This window comes from Epinephelus fuscoguttatus, linkage group LG7 (genome assembly GCF_011397635.1).
Source record: "Epinephelus fuscoguttatus linkage group LG7, E.fuscoguttatus.final_Chr_v1".
Taxonomy (NCBI): Eukaryota; Metazoa; Chordata; class Actinopteri; order Perciformes; family Serranidae; genus Epinephelus; species Epinephelus fuscoguttatus.
The window spans coordinates 9,817,653-9,837,847 of record NC_064758.1 but is presented as its reverse complement, the minus strand read 5'-3'; the positions used below and the strand labels follow the sequence as shown (position 1 = coordinate 9,837,847).

Here is a 20,195-nt window from a genome sequence, read left to right as displayed (position 1 = left end):
TACCTCAGACTTCCAAGGTAAATGGAAAGCAGCTTATACAAGGGTATAAGGGCATGAGATAGCCACATCACTTCCAGTTCTAGGGCTAAGCTAACACATCCAGGACTAATATAACAGACACAATAGTGATATCAGCCCTGCTTTCAGACCCTCTAAAGCACCTGGACAGCAAACAACCCAACAAGGGTTACTAAATTTCATTGTCCATATTTACAATTCCCCTTTTCATAAAACCATATTTTATGACTTAATCTAAACTGACTTAAAATAAAGATTTTTTTTACAGTGTAAGTGCACCCTGACAGGCCTCTCCACCTTGCTGTCTTCTTACATACAATTAATCTAAACAGCAATTATTATGTCGCGTCAGTTTTAGTTTGCAGCACTTAGTCAAATTTGATATGCTTCATGCTTGTGCACAGAGCAGCCTGTTATTTGAGGATGCATTCTGTCAAAGAGGATCAGTATTTGGATTGCAATGTCTGAATGTGACACCACAATTGATGCCAAATGAAGATTATGTTAATTGACAGTACATGTCATATATGCACAAATTACGGGCAGACGAAATTACAGAAGGCTGGCTGTGCCATCGGAAGCTTGTCTCAAGCTTTAACATGAGTGTGTCGGTGTGTGTTGGTGTGTGTCGGTGTATGCACTAACAAGTGTGTGGAGTTCATTATCAGGAGGGCTGTGTCCTCAGGAGCACAGATGAAGTCCAGAAGCATTCAGCTTAGTCTACTGTCAAGGAGGCTCCCTCTCCATCCTTAATTTCCCGTCGCTAAAGACAACCATCTTCCCAAAAACACAATAAAGGAGGAGGGGTGGGGGCTGTTGGCAAAGACACAGAAGCAGAAGGGAGGACAAGAAAGAGGAATAGGGGGGTTCAAGGAGGGGAAATGAGAGGAAAAAGAGGAGAGCAATCGCCTCTCAACTCCCACCATTGTCTCAATGTAAATTGGAGCTGATCAAGATTCCACTAGCATCGTAACCAGCAAGTTCAATCTGCACAGACTGAACAGAGAAAGAGAGAGCCATACTGAGAGACAGAGAGAAAGACATCGATGGAAGAACAACAGTGTGTTTAAGAGTGACTCACATACAGAAAGACATGCAGAAACACACACAGGGACAAAGAAAGAGATTTAGGTTGAGAGGGAGCGACAAATAAACCACTTTAGAACCAATCAAGCAATGAAAAGAAGAGGAAGGGGTTGGATGTTCTTTAGGGCAAGAGCACACACTCTTACACACACACATCCTGTATTTCAATACAGCAACCATGAAGCTTGGACAGTCACAGGCCATCCTAATGATCAGCTTTCTTTTAATTCAGGAGAGTTTAAAAAAAAAGAAAAAAGATATAAGCCAACAAGGATGGTAAAAAAGATGTTTGACTGACAAACACTGCTGAATCATTGTGCTTCATACAGAGACATTTAATCTAATAACTCTGTGTAGTTGTTGGAAAAGAAAGTGGATTTCCGCCTGATCTGGGACTGGGAATGTGTCGAGGGTTTCTTTGATGAGTGCGAACACGTCTGACCCTGATTTCACCCTGACAGCCCCTAACCCATTCACACTCCTTTTGGCCTCAGGTAAAGGCTAACTGGAGGCTGACCTGTTGCCTTTCACTCTTCCCTTGTTTACAATGAAGGTACACAAGTCTGAAAGCTGCTGGGGCCTGAATGAGGCCCTGGAAGTCAATGGGTGGAAAAGAACCTGGGGGAATTCCAGTGGGAATTTTGTATCTGAGGCCTGATCAAGATCAAGTGTGTGTGGATGAGGAGAAATCATATTGGTTTTATCTGTGTTGGCGGAGTTCCCTAAACCTGCACATTTCTGAAAGATATAAAATAACTGCTTACAGCCATGCTCAGAAAAAAATCTAATTAATTCCAGAGGACTTTACTGTCCTGCCTTTGAGCCTTTGGAGCTCCTTTAGACTCCATCCATCTGAGACACCCAAAAAAACAAATATTTGCAGGGAGCCAATAACACATTTCACATTTTCTCATTTACTGAATCACATGCTGGAACTTGTCCTGTGCTTGATGAGTAACACTGCACTGATGAACTCAAGGTAGTCAACAACCATGTATATTTTGTCATGTGACTTTAAGCTTAGGTAGGCGATTTCATTTTGGCATCACTGGACAAAAATCCCATAATAACCTCTGAGTATACTGTAATTCAAATGGTGTTAGACAGCACTACATTTCTGCACCTCCTCTTGGCTCTGTTTTCAGGCTTCAGCAAACTCTCCCTTGATGGGAGACTTTGGCCAATCACAGGTAATTTCAGAGAGAAGGCGTTCCTCTTGGCTGTCCTACAAATGCAGGTGCGTATCCAGGTTCCTTCAATGAAGGCCTGATATAATGGCAGAGAATCCTACAAAGAAGGTTGCTATTCCAGCATTGGCAACTACTGCCTACACCGCAAAGCAACTAGGGTTGGGTGATAATACGGTAATAAGGTATCCCGCAGTATCAAAAAATAGCAACGGTATCAGTTTCATTACCGTCATTTAAAAATAACGATATAATATTAAATATAATTTATTTCATGCCTAAATGAGTGTTTGTCCAGCACCTATGCATGTGTGGTTGAGTTTTCAATTTAATACTAATTACAATTTAAGACTAATAATAGGCTATAATGTTTCTCTTAACTGTTGTCAGGAGATGACATTTTTGGACGTGACGTTGTCACGTGACAGCTCAGAAGCGAGAAAGAGAAGAAAAGATGGTAGGCCGCACAGCAGGCAAGTTGGTCCCAAAAAAACCCCCCACAAACTTCACAACTTCTGGAAGCAGCAGCAGCAGCAGGTCCAGTGGCTATCATAGTGGAGGAGGAAGAAGCGCAACCCGAAACACCGAGAAAAAAAAGATGACAGCAGTCTCCTTCAAAGAAAAGCAGATGCGGTGGCAGGTCCGGTCGGCACCATACAGGAGCGAGCAGGAGCAGAGATAACTGCCTTTTGTTGCAAGCCTGTTATTCAGGGAGACGAAGACCCCCTTCTCTGGTGGAAATGTGATGGAGCCAGGCATTTTCCTCTGATGTCAACGGCTGCCTGAAAGTACCTGTGCGTTTGTGCCACAAGCTCTCCATCAGAGTGGATGTTCAGCACCACGGCCAAAGTTGTCAATCCACTACGTGCCCGGCTCCAGCTGGAATAAGTAAACATGCTGGTTTTTCTGGCGAAAAAAACTTGAATAGTTATTATTTTATTTTGTTTTTGTCATTTCCATTGAGCAGTAGCCTGTTCTGGCAGACAAAACAGCTGGGTCTTGGAGAGGGTAAACTTTTCAAACTAAAGGTAGGCTCTAAAAATAAACCAACGAACAGTATTTCCCGTTGCGTTCTCAGGATAGGATTATACATGCCCATTTTCAGTCATGCCTTGTTATTTATTCTTCTGTTTTTCTTATTTGATAAGCAGTGCGTTTAATTTGATTTATGTTGATAGGCTCTAAAAATAAGCCATCGGACAGTACCCGCTGCGGTCTGAGGATACGCTGTATAGCACACATTTTCTTTACCGTCGTTATTTATTGTTACTTTTTTATTATTTCATAAGCCTACAAGTATTGGATGCTATAGGGTTGTGTATTAATTTACTTGATTTGTGTCGAGTACTGTAGGCTACTGGAAGTGGGCTGTAGCCCACAGACAATCTGTTGTTATTTCATTCTGTTTGGTTGACTGCTGTATTTGCCCTTTTTTAAATATTTATTAATAAAAGTTGTTAATGTTGTACATGTTTTGTTGTTATTTTTCAGTATTCTTAGGCCTATGTAATGTTGGTTATCGTTTCTGATAGGCAGAAAGCCGACATTTTGGCGACTCCGTCTGAGCCCTTCAAAGTGATTTTTAATTAGTTACGGTAATACTGTATACCCCAGGAAAATGTGGGGAAGGTTTAACGGTAACAAAATTCGGATACCACCCAACTCTAAAAGCAACCCAAAAAAAGTCACTTGTCCAAGAGACCATCTACAAGAAAGTGACAATAAAAGAAATTTAAAAAATGTCAATATCAGTGTTTCAAAGATGGAGAAAAATTGTTGCTAATAGTTCCTTCTGAGCTGAGCCAAAGACTTGTAGCTGCGGCTTCAAGTTCATGTTTATGTAGCTAATGTTAGCTAGAGCCTAGAATCACACTGCGTCCTGCGCCTCACTCCTGACTACTGATTAACTTACTGGGAGGGGAGTGGGCAACAGCTCTGGAGACGGAACCCCAGTCAGCAGCTGCAGCAACCCAAATTCAGTCAGTGCAAACCATAGCCCTGGGGGACCAGTCACCCCCTTCTCCCCACCGGGTAAGGAAACTTTCTGTTGCTGCTGTTGCACAGATTAGACCCGGCGCTGCTTCTGGCCACTAGCCTACTGTGACACCTGGTGGTAGGGGGCTTTGCAATGAGTAACTGTATGAAGTGTGTGCATATGCCTGTGGTCATAGGGTGGGAGGGGCTAAGGATAGAGAGGGGAAAGGGGAGATCTTCAGGATTGTTTTTTTGCCTTTTCCAGATTTCTGCCTACCCCAGCTTTAAGCAAAAATCCAGACCAGACAGTTGTCTGTTAAAATTCTCAACCAAGCCATTTTTAAAAAATCAAACTGCCTTTGATTTACTCCTTTTAAATACTCATTTTAACCCAGTAAAACTTACACAGCTGCTAATTGCTAATCCCATGACAAGAATTTAGTTCACAGAGGTCTGGATAAAATCTCATCAATTAAAGTGTAATGAGAAGACAGAATTCCTCCGGCAGCCATTCTACTGGCTGTCCTTTTGACTAGTTTGAAACAACATCTCTGCTCCGATTCTTTCTATGAGTAGTTCACTGTCAACATATGTAATTTCTTTTTGCTGCAATAGTTACTCCTGGTAACTAAAGCATGAATAACAAGGTTACATTATACATTCGACACTCTCTTACTAGCTTTTGCAATTCACTTCCTGCAAAACTCTTTGAGCAAGACTAAAATCTGTCTCCAATAGATTAATGTTGTTTTGTCATTTACAAAGAAACACTGCAGTGCAATTGCTAACAGGTTGAGGTTTGTCCTGCAGAGCACAACCTAAAAAGGAAGGCCTTATTTATCTACGATATTCTTGCTGATAACCTGTCCAAGCAGGCCACAAACCCTGTTGGAAAAACTAGAACAATGCAAAGCCAAACTCTCCACATTCAATGCCTCCGTCCATCTCAGTGCTCATATATTTCTCTGAGAGCCCACTCAAACATGTCTGCTTTGAGTGCTTTTCCAGGGCATGCCTCTACCTACTCACAGTGCAGGGGGGAAAAAATCATTTCTCTGAGAGATGGATGTAGAAACTTTTTTTGTCGTTGATGTTGCTCTCATGGTCACAAGAGGACTGGGGGCATTTCAAAATGGCTGACAGTGCGGTATGATAATAAAGCTACAGTGTCTAGGTAACTCACTACAAGGGGCTTCAGAGTGACAATAAGGGGAAATTTGGAGAGGCTGATCTGGGCATACCTCTGGCAACAGCTTGCAGTCTGTGATAGAACTTGTTCCCTCAGGCCAAGCCTCTCTGAGGCGCCATGCTTCTGCTGGAAAATGCCAAAAGCTGCCTCATGGCATTCGCTACAAGTCTGCTTCCCTTTTTTATGCACGGAGCTCCAGCACAGTGCAAGAGGGAAAGAAACTTTACAGATAATCTATTTGATAATCCAGGCTTCATGCAGCAAGGGACAGTTCACCTAAATTACAAGAAAAAAAATTCAGTTACCCCTAACAGAGTCTGACCAACAGTTTTGTTTTATGTGCTGAGATTTTGAGATACTGACTACTACTGACGTATATCCACTCAACCTCATTCCAACGTTCTCGACTGTCTACCCCTTCCATCCCATTTCACTTTTAGCCAACCTTGTTTTCGCTCTTCTTTTCAACTTTTCTCTTCTTCTTTTTACTACTTTTTTATCCTTTTCCTTCTTTCCCTCTGTCCTCCCCTCTTCTCCAGTCTGCTCTTACCTGGCTGTCTTCAACTCTCCATCGCTCATACTCTTTAATCTTGGACTTCACCTCTTTCTTTCCTTTTTTCCTTGCTGTATTACCGGTCACACTACCTCTGTTGCAGAGCTATTTTCTCTCCTTGCAGTTGCACTTCATTGCTCAAACAGTGAACAAAATGGGCCCTACAGGATATACAGCACCAGAAAACAAACCCACAGAAAACTTGTATGGTGCTAAAATACATTAAATGCATGTATCGCTATATGCTCCATGTGTCTCAGAGCCTTTAGTTTTTCCATTATAGGCCCTTGAATTGCCATGTCTGTGTCAGCTGACCCATAGCCTACTGCATGCTGATGCCATTTGACAGTTCAATTAGGTTTCACGTTACTCATTTCCTCCTGAGCATTTGACTAACCAGTAGAAGACTCATCTCAAGTTTCTTGAGCTTCTGATAAGGTCAGTCACATCAGTTTATATGATTAGACTCATAAATTCTGGCCATTGATTGCAATGAGCTTATACTGCATTCACATCATATCATAAAAGTTTTAAAATTGGCTGTTAAAGTGTATCAAAACAGATAGCAGGTATTAGAATATGAAGCTTTGTTATTGCCACTGGTTGCCAGTTAAACAATTATTTCCTTAGCCTACAACTACCAGAATGCACTGCACCACACCGAACCAATAAACGCTCTCGCTGGTGGGCGATGTAACTTGAGCTTGGCCATTCTTTCAGAGAAAACAATATAGCAACCAGCTAGTGACACACAATCTTGCATTATAGTTAAACAATACACTAATATCTCTCTGTAAACATTTAAGGCAAAAATTGGGCAAAACAGTAACAGTAACAGAATCGTGGTCCATATTTTATTAGAACAGTCTACTTTTACCATTTGATTGCATTTTTTTCTGCCTCCATTTTTACAATACAGGAAACAGTATGCTACCCACTTCTTGATCATAAATTCTTGTATTACAGCCAAAGTGTGCACTAAAATATGTTTCTGAAGCCGTTTTAGGTGAGAAATAGGCAATACTGTAACAGAGTCTTGGTTTATACTTGATCTGTGTTTGGTCTGAGAAAGAGAGAGAGCGAGAGAGAGAGAAAGAGAGAGAGAGGGGGGAGTGGGTCTCTCTCTCTCTCTGTCCCTTTCTAAACTGTTTGTGTCCGTGGTGGCGGGCATACAAAAATGTGGGAGCACAATCTGTAGTTTGAGCAACAGCCCTACAGCCAGCAAAAATCCTACAGATTTGAGCAGGCTGCCAGTAAAATGGAGGGGAGTTTACCACAGTTTATTTACACATACTACCCACACCGTTATGATACAAAGCTGGTTGAAAATTGGGCAATTATCCCTTTTTACTTTCTTAGATTTAGTAAGGCTGTTACAAACCAACACATGGTTTATGCAGTAATGTAGAGCTATTACCCCAAACCCCCCTTATGAAGCCATCTCTTCTCTGTGTGTATTGACTGCTATAACCACGTCTAGTAGGAATTTCAGTCATTACTTTTGAGACTGTTCACTGTTGAAAGCAATCACAATGCAATGGCTAGGTCAGATACAGCGACACATAGTGCATTATGTTTATGTCTCATTCTGATAGGGAGATAGTTAAGTCTGTGTGTCTGTGTCTTTATGTGTGTGTGTGTGTGTGTGTGTGTGTGTATAAACAGATACATGCTCAAGCTAGTGAGACATCCTCTGCCAGATATCTCTGTTTGTCTCTGAAAGCCATCATGTCCTTGCCATTGTTGGCTAAAACAACAGGGGCAGGCCGAGTGCCTCCCTCCAGCCAGACAAATCTGTCAGCCTGGAGGGCAAGCAGAGAGAAAGAGAGGGAGAGAGGGAGAGGGGAAAATTCCTAAGAGGTTTCATCTCTCAGGAGAGTTGTCATCTTAAGAGTCTGTCAGAAGACATATCACAAATTCCATAACTCAAGAAGACAAAGAAAAGTCTAACATCTTAGATGGCATTACATTTCTTGGTTTAATCCCCAAAGCCACTCATGGATGTTTGTATCAACAGCCAAATATCCTGTCAGAATGTACTTGATCAATACATGCAACACTTATGTTCATTCATTTTTAGCCAGTTTAGATAAATGCATCTTCTGAAAATCTTAAAGGACAATTCTAGTTTATTACAACTTGGATCTTATCTTAAAAAGTACTCTGCTGATTTATTATTGCAGTCACATTACTAAAATTGTCAGACTCAGACTCATGATGGACAGCTTTTCTTTAAAAAAAGTATCAAAATCAATTGAGCAGAACCAAATATATCCTCGTTGATATTTTACGCATTCTTCCTCCTTGTTAAAACCTGGCGCCTACATTGCCCACAGGGCAACTCAGCCGCCTACATTGCTTAGAAATAGGGATGTCAGTTTTGTTTAATTTTGCTTTTGAAAGCCTGACACCCATAACTGGTAACTAATGAGCTCATTTTTAAGAAAAAGAAAGAAACGCAAAATGATGTGAAATATGAGAGGCATTTTCCTTTTAGTGTGGCACTCCAGTGACTCACTGAGCTTTAGCATTGTATTTCAGAATGCTATCCATTTAGATGTGGTGACATTATAATGTTTTTTTTGTTGTAAATGTCTCACCTTTTATTTTTTGTTGGCTTTACTGACAGCTAGCCATGTTAACATGCAGGCAGATGGTGCCCATTGCCCCCCAGTTTCCACTGGCTGTGAAGAATGGCCACGGCTAGCTAACCAGTGTAGCACGAATACCCTATTAGTTTTGTTCTTCATGTGGTACAACATAGTCCTAGTACAAATTAAGCTACAGATCAACATGCTTAACCAGTCAAAAAGGTCCTCTGCAGTTAACCAGTTAACCAAGCAGAGATAGGAAGTGGGCTACAGAGGTCAGGTGAGCTCACTTCTTTCTTACTTCACACCCCCAGATTTTTCTTCAGCCCTAACCCATGTCAAGTCAAGTGACATCCTTTGAGGCAATCTATGAGATTTCTCACAGCTCCCACTGCAGCCACAAAACAATTTATACAGCTTTCTTCACATATGCAGTAGCACTCCCCAAGAATTCCCTTTTAAAATAAAATAAAAAAAGATTCAAGTTCAAATAAACTAGTATTATCCTTTAATTGACTTTTAAGATAATCAGTTGTGTTGGTGCTTGAGGAGGCTGCGAGAGACACAGAGAGGGATATGGAATTAGGTCAGAGGCTGGTCTGTACGAACTGCACCTGGTTGTTAGGGCTATGACAGCTTTACAGGGCATGGGATTCCAGTCTAATTACAGGTGGAACCACTTTGAGATGGGAACACTGGGAGGAGGAAGATGATGACTGTGAGAATACAGAAAAGGGCGACTGGGGAGAGCAGGGAGACGGGTGGGGTAACAAAAGACTTGGGAAGAATTTAACATGTGTTAAAGGTAAGAGCAGAGACATAAAACCCAAAGTGTGATGGGTCAGCTTTCATATATCAGCCCTGCCTGCCACAACAGTGCCTCAGAGAAACATCTGAGATAGCAAACCAAAACATGTTGCAAGCACAGGACATGTCCACACATGATGACAGACAGACAGATGTGCAGTACATCATCAGAATATGAGAATATGATTGAAGATAACACCTGAAAGTATGAAGACATATAAAGAGATAACGGCAAACACAGAAGGAAACGTGGAGGACAAGTCACAAGGGAGAGATAGGTGCTCATCCTGAGAGTTCACCATGACAACCCATCAACGGACGGATGAGGGGGAGGAAAGGAAGTCACGGAGACAAGGCTGTTGTCTGGGGGGGTAAAATAGCCCAGAAAAAGCCTATACATCTCGTGATTTGTTTGTGTGCGGTGGACCCCCATGTGTCAAGTCTCCCCTGCTTCCTGTATGTGCAGCACTGTAAGGTACATTGTGTTAAATCAGGCAATGCAAGGAATTAGACTCAAAATAGGGTTCAGCAACGTTTATGTATGTGATTTGGCACAACTAAAAGCTCTATTGCTGCAACCGTTAGATACCACCAACCTTAACCCTAGAACTGACCCTAACTTTAATCCAAATCCTGCCCAGGACCCTGAATTCAACCCCATCTAACACCACTGGGATGACCTGGAACATCATCTGTGAGCTAGACCTTATCGGCCAACATCACAGTGCCCGACCTCTCTAATACTCTTGTGACTGAATGAGAGCAAATTCCCACAGTCAGGATCCAAATTCTTGAAGAAAGCCTGCTTAGAAGAAGAAATCAAGAGACATTCAACAATCACTAATGGAACATATAAGGGTCTTTGTTGAAAGCATTGTTAAACATTTTAACAAGTCCAAATATAGCTAAAGACCCCAGGAAACAAGGATAACGGCTTTATATAATTAGCCTCATTGCCATGTGTATGACCAGTGATATGTAACAGGTGCATACCACATGACAACAGGGATCATGATAGGTCTAATTTACCAGCAATGGGTCAGTGCATCTCTAGCTCATATCCAGGAGGTGACAGAATGTGATTAACCTCTGAACCAAGTCCTTCCTGTTATTCAACTATGGTATAATTTCTATAATATATTTTCTTAGTCTCATCTCTCAACCTGGAAACTGCCGTTGTTGGAGACTCTTGGACAGATTTGTAGGCGGCCAAAAATATTGACAAAATTCAAATTACTGAGAAAATTACAGCATCTTAAATACTGCAAATGCTGACATACACTCATCTGGAGACAGCTGACTGAAGTTCAGCATGTGATGGGTATGTTCAATTATCTGCTTTTTATTAAAAGCAGAAGCTAAATAATGTTCACAAAGCACACAAAGTGAACCTAATAGTTTGTCAAAGTATTTGCAGAGGAAAAGTTTATCAAAGAAGTCCCTGTTGTACCCGACAACAAAAAGAGTATACAGGGCACAAAAAAAAAAAACATTTTTCATTTTCTTCCCTTGTTTCCTCTTGATCTGAGCCGCTCCATAGTGACAGCTGAGCTGACCTAAATACAAATCACATTAGGGCTTCTGCTATCCCCCTGGTGTCCCACCAAAACCCTTTTCTCTAAACCTGATGTTTTTGGCGTGTTGACAGTAAGTAGCCACACTTGCCACCGCAGCTGCCCTGCTTCAGAAATGCAGTCTTGGAGCAAGAATTTTGTCACGGATCCAGTTCCCCAGAGGGAGCCCAGATCTCATGCAGACTGCTGTTCTGAGCTCTTTATGTCTGGGGTAGAAGAGGGAGGTTTCCGGGTCACTGTACATCCAAGTCCCTGCCCAAAGCCTCCAAGGTCAGTTTCACTTTCCTGTTCTTCAACTTAAGAAGAGCTCAACTTTGACACCAGCTAACTTTACGTTGTCTTTTCAATTTTGGGAGCTTCAAACAACACTGCTTGTCAATGACTGTCAGCTTTACATCAAAATACTTATGAAATGACTTCATTTTGATGCATGTTGGAGACCTTCTGCTGATGGCTATATTCTGCATTCTTCTGTGAACATCAAGATTTTTTCAATGTCTTTTGCCCTGAGGGTAGTAAGCTAAGAAGAACAGCATTACCTTGTTACCTTGTTTTGTATTTTACAAAACAAGGTAACAAACAAAATCATGTCCGATTGCATTGAGCAAGTATTCATTACAATAAATTTAGACTACCTTTTCACAAGATAGACAGTATATTTGGACAAGCTAGATGTTACACAGTATGTCTGTATGTACACAGTGGAAATGTTAACATCTCACTGAAGTGACAGGCATGTCACTACACGTAGGTATCTTTGCGCACTATCAATACCATCTATGATTCTTATCAGCATGAGAGTGATACACTCCTGGTTCGGGCTGGGATATGAGCCAAGGTGAACAGACTGTGGTTAAGTGGTCCGTTCCTCCTTTGCTCTCTTCCATCTTTCATGGCTTTTTCATTTTGGAGTCCTTTATCGCCATGCCAAGCAGGCTCTCCGCTCCCGAATTTTTAATTAAAATCCAAAATGTGCAATAACTCTGGAGACTCTGGGCTAGCTGGCAAACAGGTCCATTGGTCTTGTTTCTCCCTTCAAGCCTTTGTTGCTTATTTCATCAAAGCCTTCCATCAAGCCTTTCTATTTGTCCAATTCTGTTCGCTTCACTGCATAAACGCTTTGACATAAGCCACACAGGGTACACAGATTTACCAAGGGTACACCTTTGTAGAAAAGCTCCACACCAAGCAAATGAACTCTCACTCTTAGACTACAGCCTAATCCATTCAAGGACCCTGAGAAAAATCCAATCCTTAAAGTAAGTCTTCTTGACTTCTCCTTGCCGAAGACAAAAAGCTGCATGTATAGACATAGACTGGATAAAGACCCCAGTGCTTTAGATCAGTCACCTGTCTGCGTAGTGTTCTCACACTTTACAGAGCCACAATAAAATAAAATCCATCTCCCCTTCGGAATTACCCACGAGCCATATGTTTTTATACCTGGGAAAGTCAAATATATAGTAGGTTGTCATGTTTCACTATGGAGTAGTTATAATCTGTCTCTAGGATGTCTTGGTAAGATTAAAACATGAGCAGGTAGTAGTGGAGCCTGATATTTAAATTATAGGGTGACAAAGATGCTGCAAGAGTTCCCAGAGTGTTAGCGAATATGGACCACCTTGCCTGAAATAAAGACTGCCTCTGCTAAACTAAGTGGAAATCATTACACTTAAATAAAATAAACATTCAGGGAAAACAAGCCCAGGCACTACATAAGATAGTAGAAGCTACATACATTAGAAATGCACCGATTGCAGTTTTTGTTGGCTGATTCCAATTCCAATTTTTTAAGTCTCACCTGCCAATTCCAATTCTGTCCAATTCAGATTTTTTTTTGTTTTTAATAAATCTAATTGACAGCACACACAAACATAATGGGGATTTTTCTTTAAAGCCACTAAAAACTTGACTTGAAATAGTAAAAATGGAAATACGATATCAAAAATGAGAGTCTCATTAAGCATCCACAAAAATCTGAGTGAAAATTAATGTTCGTAACTATCAGAAAACCTGAAACAGTTAGCATTAGCTTTACTATGCTGCATTTTTGAGCTACTTATCAACTCTATGATTAACACAAATTTAGATGGTATACCCCAGTCTGCTAGTTAGCTTAACATTGAAGCTCTCAAACCATTCGCAGCATGCATGGAAATGAACTACAACTATTGAGAACAGCAGCTTTGACAAAAGCTTGTTTGCGATGTGAACCATCGTGCAGTGAATACGTGTAAATTTCATTAGCACAGGATTAGCTTTATCTGAGATTTACCGTCCAGTCACCGATCATGGCCAATCAACCTGGATGTCATGTGATTCCAGGCACCAGCTGATCCATTGGAGCATCTCTAATATACAGCCATATATTCAGTGAGAGAGGCTATAGGTCATCATATAGTATCATGAGACACATTAGAATCTCAATTCAGCTCAGATGGCCACCTCTGCAGAAAAAAAAGCCTTGGGAGTTAACCTGGGCTGGCATATCAACATACTCTCAAGTATCTTCCAGGGCACTGAGTCACTGATTAACTACAACAGTGAAGTGACCCCTGAATTTTTCAGTAAGTCTTAAAACTGTCTTGAAATACGGGAGTCAACTGCCCTGTCAATGATTGGCATTTACATTATGAAAAAGTAGACAGCATGTTGCCCAAAACTGAAGCGTTCACTCCTCCATTTTGCCCTTATCATTCTATCATTATCTCCTCACATATCAAGAAGGTGAGGAGGGAGGAGGCAGCCAGGTAGGAGCTTGTGCAGGTAAGGAATTCCTGCAGATTCTGGGCCTCCTCCCTGCACAAACAGTGGGAAAAAAGCTCAAAGTTTTCCGTGAGGCCTAGGCTCATTCACTGAGGGAGCGCTGAAGGATAAGGGGGGGGGTGGGCTTAAACAGTCATCCCACATCCCACCCACCCCGAGGAGCATTCCACAGGACTGTCTGCTCGCCCATCATTAAGCAAGACCACCTGCTGGCAAATCAGGACCCCCATCATGTTCTCAGCAAGCCTGGCTAACCCCATTACCAGCGAGCCTCTGGACTGCTGTACACACACATCATAAAGAGTCAGTGGTATGTTGAGCTGTAAAATGCTGGTCATTAACATCCCACAAGGACTTTTGACTGTCCAACCAGTGGAGCACACTAGCTGCACTCAGTATTACGTATTCAAATAGATGCAGCACAAAGGGACAAAGAAAAGACCTTTGATGCAGCTGTTGCATGACTATGCACTGACTTCTGACTGGCTCATCTCTCCTCCTCTAAAAAGAGACAGATTTTTAAAAAAAAAAAAGGGAAGGAGAGGAAGGGATGACAGAAGGAAGAAACAGCCCTTTGTTGCTGTTCTTCGTCTGGGCCTCGAGGGAAAGACTTTGGCATCAAGTCATCAAGGGCTGAAACAAAAGCAGCTGATAAACAGACCAAGACAGATAAGATCTCCCTGTACGCTCAACATTTCTCCATCAGGAGGGCTTCCTCTCTTCCAAACCCCTAACACCTCCGCCTTCTCTCTTTGTTGCCATTAACACGGCATTGGAGAAAAATGGAAATGATAATAAACACAGCACATATTTTTCAACTGCTGCCATTTGTTTGAGCCTTGAATTGCCCTCTTCATCCACTTTTACAAAACCATGACTTCATTTTTGTTTCCAAAGACGCAGAAAATGTCTGCCCTTGATTCTGACATATTATCTGTCAACTCTTTGCACAGCACAATTGACTTAGGTACCATTTCACTGAATGGTAGCTGGAGGACCAAACAAAGGGAGAGATTCTGTGCCAAAGGGCCCCTGCTTATCAGCCCTGACAAGGTGTAAATCCAACAATGCAGATGTGGTACACTTTGAATTGAAAAGTTGCACTTTTTTGCTATTTCAGTTTCTTATTCCAAACACAGAGGGGCCTCAGTAAGTAAAGATAACGCATCAGGAAACAAAAAAGAGGGCAGTCTTTTGCACAGCAAATATGGTGTACAGCATTCTAAGAGCTGGTCGCCACTGCGAGTGTTTACTGAGATCTTGTAAACACTCCTCTAGGGAGGGCTGCTCTGTGGCAGATGAAAGCTTGAAGCCAAGTGATCGCACACATGGACTGAGTGGCCCCGAAGTGCCACCGCCCAATGCAAAGAGCACAGGAGTAGAAAGAGTGTGAAACATAATGCCTGAAGGCATCTATCTTCATGCAGCACTGATCCAAGCTCTAACAAATATGCCACAGCAAACACAACATCCGTCACGATCCACGTCTTCACATGTACAAAAAATTCCTCTATTTTTCCTTCGTTCTACATCACTCATCTTATTTTTCTTCATGTCTGTGTCCTTCTTAAAACTCTTGGTGGCAAGGAGCTCACACAAAGCCTTTTTTCTTCCACCTCAGACAATGCGCCTCCCCACCTAACTCTCTGCCAGGCATTCCTGAGTCTATCCTAGCTATCGAAAATGTCAAGAATGAGGAGAAAGCAGAGGAGGGTACAATGAGTGCTGCGGCAGGTAGAGTCTTGTCCCGCTGCACTGACATCCCACAGTCTCCGGGGGCAGTGGTTGCACAGAACGGATGGGATCTGACTTGACTCTCTTAATTAAAACTCTGCGCTGAAACAAGCCTCAGAGCTCATTCTCTACTGGATGGAGGTATGCAAGTTAATTATCGGGGCCAATTTCACTCCCCAAAAACACAAACACAGATTTCATGGTGGTGCTGAACCTTACAATTGTCCCAATTTCCAATTTCACTTATTGGAAAAGTCAGTGCAGAAGAGAATCCAGAGCTTCCCTAGAAAAAAGCTCTGTCTTTTCAGGTGTCTCAAAGCACGATTGCTCTCTAACTTCTGCCTGATGACTTCTTGAAGTATTTCCTTACCGCTATCTCTTTGACTGTAAGGTGATATGAGAAAATCAGGTTATGTGAATAAACCCTCTTCAAATACAAAGCCCCGAAACAAAAAGGGCACATTCTAGACAGTTTGTCAGAGCCAAGAAACTCCCATTTCCACAACAGGAGTCCAAAAAGAAGAAAAGGGGGGTGAATAAAAAGGTTAGCAGTGCAGTGTTTCGTGCCTGGACAGACAAACAGAAGAAGTTTTATGTGTGTGCCAAATGCAACTTAACACTGCAAACAAGCTCCATCCATTGGAACATCCTGCCACCCAGAAATGTTCAAGGGAAAGTACCCAGGATATAGACCCTACAACTCTGAAACAGTGATTGCCCCAGAAAGCCTTCAGTAAGGTGATTCGTGCTCTGATTCATTTCCCCCTGGTGCTCCCGGCCGCTCTAAGTGTTAGATTCAAACTTTGAATTGCTGCCAACATTGTTAAGCACCAGTAAAAGTTAAACAGCAGCAAGCTCACTGCTCGCTGGCAGTGGGGGCAGAGGCTGCTACAGTCCCACAGTCATGGTAGATGCTGAGATTTATTAGTCATGGCAGTATGGTTCGTCTCATAAGAACCTGACGAATTACTTCGCAACCAAATAAGGACTCAGAGGAATAAAAGTATCTAATTAACTCTTTTCATGCTCACATACTCACAAAACTTCAACAGCTACTTGAAAACTATTTTTATAGGACTTTTCATGTGTGTGGGTGAGATTGATCCAGCCATTCATCGCCTGCTTCTGCCGTTGCATTCTTGGTCTCTGTGTTGTAAAAGAGTCATCGTGTTTATTTTACACTTAAGTTAAAATGGTGAGTCAGTGTGTGGCAACCTGTGTTGCCCTGTAAAGCTCCCACGTGATGTGTTATGTATAAGTGTTACAGTTTCACCTCTGACTTAATAAAATGGCACAGCTACAGGGTGCAAAGGTTGGGAATCATCTCTTTTCCACTCAACCCCTGTCCTTAAGGTGTTAATCAGACACACCCACCTCAAGGCCACTCTGGGAAAGCTGGAGCTTCACCATGGCAACAAAGCTCCTAAAATGACTCAGGTGTCCTTGTTTCAGGGAGTTCTGGGAAACTTTGATGCGGTGTGCCTAAGGCTATGTAATTTCAGCAGCCACCGATGTATGGAAAGCCTTGCTTCTTTAAGTGATTTACAATTACTGTGAGAAACTACAGCAGGGAACCTACACTGAACTTCTCACAGGTAACACAAAATATCCATCTAAGTCAAAGCAAATTGACATATGCTGTATATCCCACCTCATAAAAGACATAGGTCTTATTCCATTCACAAAAAAATGGCTGCTTACCTTCCACACAGTGTTCCACGTCCTCCAGGTTGCGCAGAGTAATCCTCATCAGACTTGAGTTGAGCATAAGTTCGTTCTTGTGTTCTGGCCCCATGGCCTCTGGAGCAGGGTTGAGAAAGAATATTCGTGTGTCGCCTGTGGCTACCTGGTTGTCACAGATCCCGGGATTGCCAAAGCCCCCGATCATCAACTTGTTGCCGCCATCCAAGAGAATTTCGCGGTTGACACTGGACTTCCCTTTCAAGTAGCGCCACACCCTGACCTTGGGTGACAACAGAAAGACAAGAACATGCTTTAGCTTTTTATCAGAATCAAAATCAAACATCATATTTTCATTTACAAGTATGCACAGAAGTGCTGTTAGATATTAGGGGGCATTATCCAGATCTGGGGTATCTGCATCAAGGTCCTGACAGGCTGGTGTTTCTCTGACTTTACTGTTCAAATCTTTACAGAGAATGTTATTCACATGTCTGCAACCCAAACATCCTCTGACATTTCATGTGATAACAGTGATTCTCAAGTGGTTATTTCTATTGGAACATATCTCATGCAAAAGATCCAAAAACAGCCACTTGAAAACTTATCTAAAACACTGCAAGCACCCACAGATAGTGCATCAGGGAATGCAGCAAAGGTTGCTTTATGCACAGTCATGAGAAAGCTCGCCCCTTCCGCTACATGTTAGCTGTCTCGTCTCATTTCAGCACTTGGTGGTGGTGGTTTCCGTTTCCAGAGGGAGAGCCGTGTGCCTCTAATCTACTCCACTGATTCACCGGGAGTAGGGAAGCATGTGGGTGCTGAGGAAAAGAGCAGCGAGAGAGCTGACCAAACGATCTGTTTATTTTGACAGATTATAGAGTGGTCTACCACAAGTCCATGATGATGCAAAAGTTAGTTTCACGATGAATGGATCTGGAATGGGGACAGAGGAAGCCTGCATCCTGACTGAAAATGTGTTTATTTGTGGAACGGTGGATGTTTTTGTTTTTTTTTCACCATGCGCTATTATGTGGTCCATTAGTCAGAGACATAATGTTTCTGTGACATTAAGAGAATAGGGGAAATTTACATTCTCAGGTCTATAACACACAGGTTTCATATGAGTGACTAATGACACCGTAAGGCATGGCTATGCATCTTTATTGCTTTGGGCACACCTTGCAGCATTTCTCAGTGGTCTCTATTGAGAATTAAAAAAACATGTTGTTGTCTTTTACAATCACAAATCCCTGTACTGAGCGCTTTATGTGTTTCTGTGGTATTTTACAGTTATCTTATTACATGTTATGCACTTTTTTATATCTCAAAGACATCACTGTTACAGCCACAAGTCACAAATCTCTAGTTATGGGTGGCACTTGTCACCACCACATAATAAATCATGATTCAGAATACCAGCTTTGCAGCAACTGGGTGATGGTACATGCTTTCAACACTTAAGGGTAGAAATCAAGTGAGAGCTACAGCCAGGGGCCAGTGAGGGGCCAGTCTCTTACTGCAGCATGTTTGGGATGATTACAAGGTCGGTTAGGCCTCCCTTGTAGCTATATAATTGGTAAGTGGAAATAAAAAAGCACCATCTATCTATTTCTGACGACAAAGTGGATCCACTGTCAGTCCATGTAACTGCTGCCAAAGGCTTCTGGATGAATGAGTTTGTAAAATGTTTTTCAGGGAAGCTGTTAATGCCTCTGAGAGAGTTGGATTAGAAACTCAGTGGTAATGACTTCAATCAGTTACACCAGAGTAAAGGTATTAAGTGACAATGTGACCTCTAATAGCCCACTTAAACCCTGTTAGTAGTTTTCGTGCAAGAGCAGGTGTCTTTCCCTTGAAGCAACGCACTCCTGCGGATACTTCACTTGATCGTTACACAGAAACCACATTAAAACACTTACCTTGCAAGAATAGGTATTATGCACCGGGTCCACGTTAATTATTTCGTCCACCGTGCCGGTCAAAACTACATTGGCCTCTTCTTCCCTCTCCTCCAAGTCTCTCTCCGGGCAACTTGCGGCGCAGCGGTGCCACAGAGCCACGAGCAGCCCCGCCAGAAGCAGCGCTGTCCGGCCGGCCCCGAGTGTCCGCTGGGAACCCATGACCACCACACGGATGTATCCTAAAAAAGTAAACTTTCTTAAAATTAAATTTTACCGCCCGGAGCGCCCGAAAACAAACTCCAAACTCTTTCGATGCGCTTAAATTATGCTCCTATCCACAACTTCCCTACGGACTACCAGTGTGTCTTTCACTCTGTAGCCCTGTTCCCCGCATCTGCAGCCCGGGTTGAAAATCCCTCTCTGCCGCCGCCGGCTGGGAGACCAGGAGGGAAGAGAGGAAGGAGGAGGAAGGAGGAGGAAGGGGCAGGGATATCTCTCCCCAGGAATGCAACTGCACTTCTCTCTCCCCCTCTCTTGTCCCCTCTCACACACACACATCCACAGTGACGCTCCTGGATTTGCATGCGATCTGAATTGCTGATCCCACAAGTGAGGGTGAGGTGGGTGGTGGTGGTGGTGGTGGTGGGGAGCGCACTGGGATGCCTGCACAAAGTGACTGTCCAACGCCGCCCCCACTCGGACAGACAACGTCTTTACCTCCGGTCCCCAACAGCGGTATACCCCAGACCCTGCAGATGCACAAAACAGGGGCAAACAGGGCTCTCCATATGTTATCTTCTAAGATTCATACCAGTGATGAAAATTTGACATTCATTAGATGGGTCATCAGTGTGCAGCATATGTGGTCATATCCACCTCTAACCTCCAAATAATTTATTTCATTACAAAGCACTATTAAAAATGTATTTGAAAGACAAAGCAAAGAACACAAGCGTTTCAGCTCACAGTCAATTCACTATGTTAGGCTGTATTTTGTCACATTAAACAAATAGTAATGTATTGGTAGTAATCGCATATTGCTCTACTTTCCCCCATTTTCACTGTTCTAGCTCAAAGTGATATTAAATGCCACTGACTGCTCTCAGACCTGCAAGGCAGGAGCAGGCAGAGC

At 42.5% G+C, this 20,195-nt stretch overlaps 1 protein-coding gene across 1 annotated transcript in view; it reads right to left on the bottom strand.

Annotated features, from left to right (window-relative positions):
* agrn (agrin) overlaps positions 1 to 19,654 on the bottom strand; it is a 302,452-nt gene extending 282,798 nt beyond the window's left edge. Inside the window, exons 1-2 of the mRNA XM_049581026.1 lie at positions 19,082 to 19,654; positions 17,181 to 17,442 (exon numbers count right to left, since the gene is read on the bottom strand). Coding sequence (XP_049436983.1) covers positions 17,181 to 17,442; positions 19,082 to 19,282 — 463 coding nt within the window. The 5' untranslated portion in view covers positions 19,283 to 19,654. The remainder of the gene's footprint in view (positions 1 to 17,180; positions 17,443 to 19,081) is intronic.
* Positions 19,655 to 20,195: the final 541 nt, after the last annotated feature.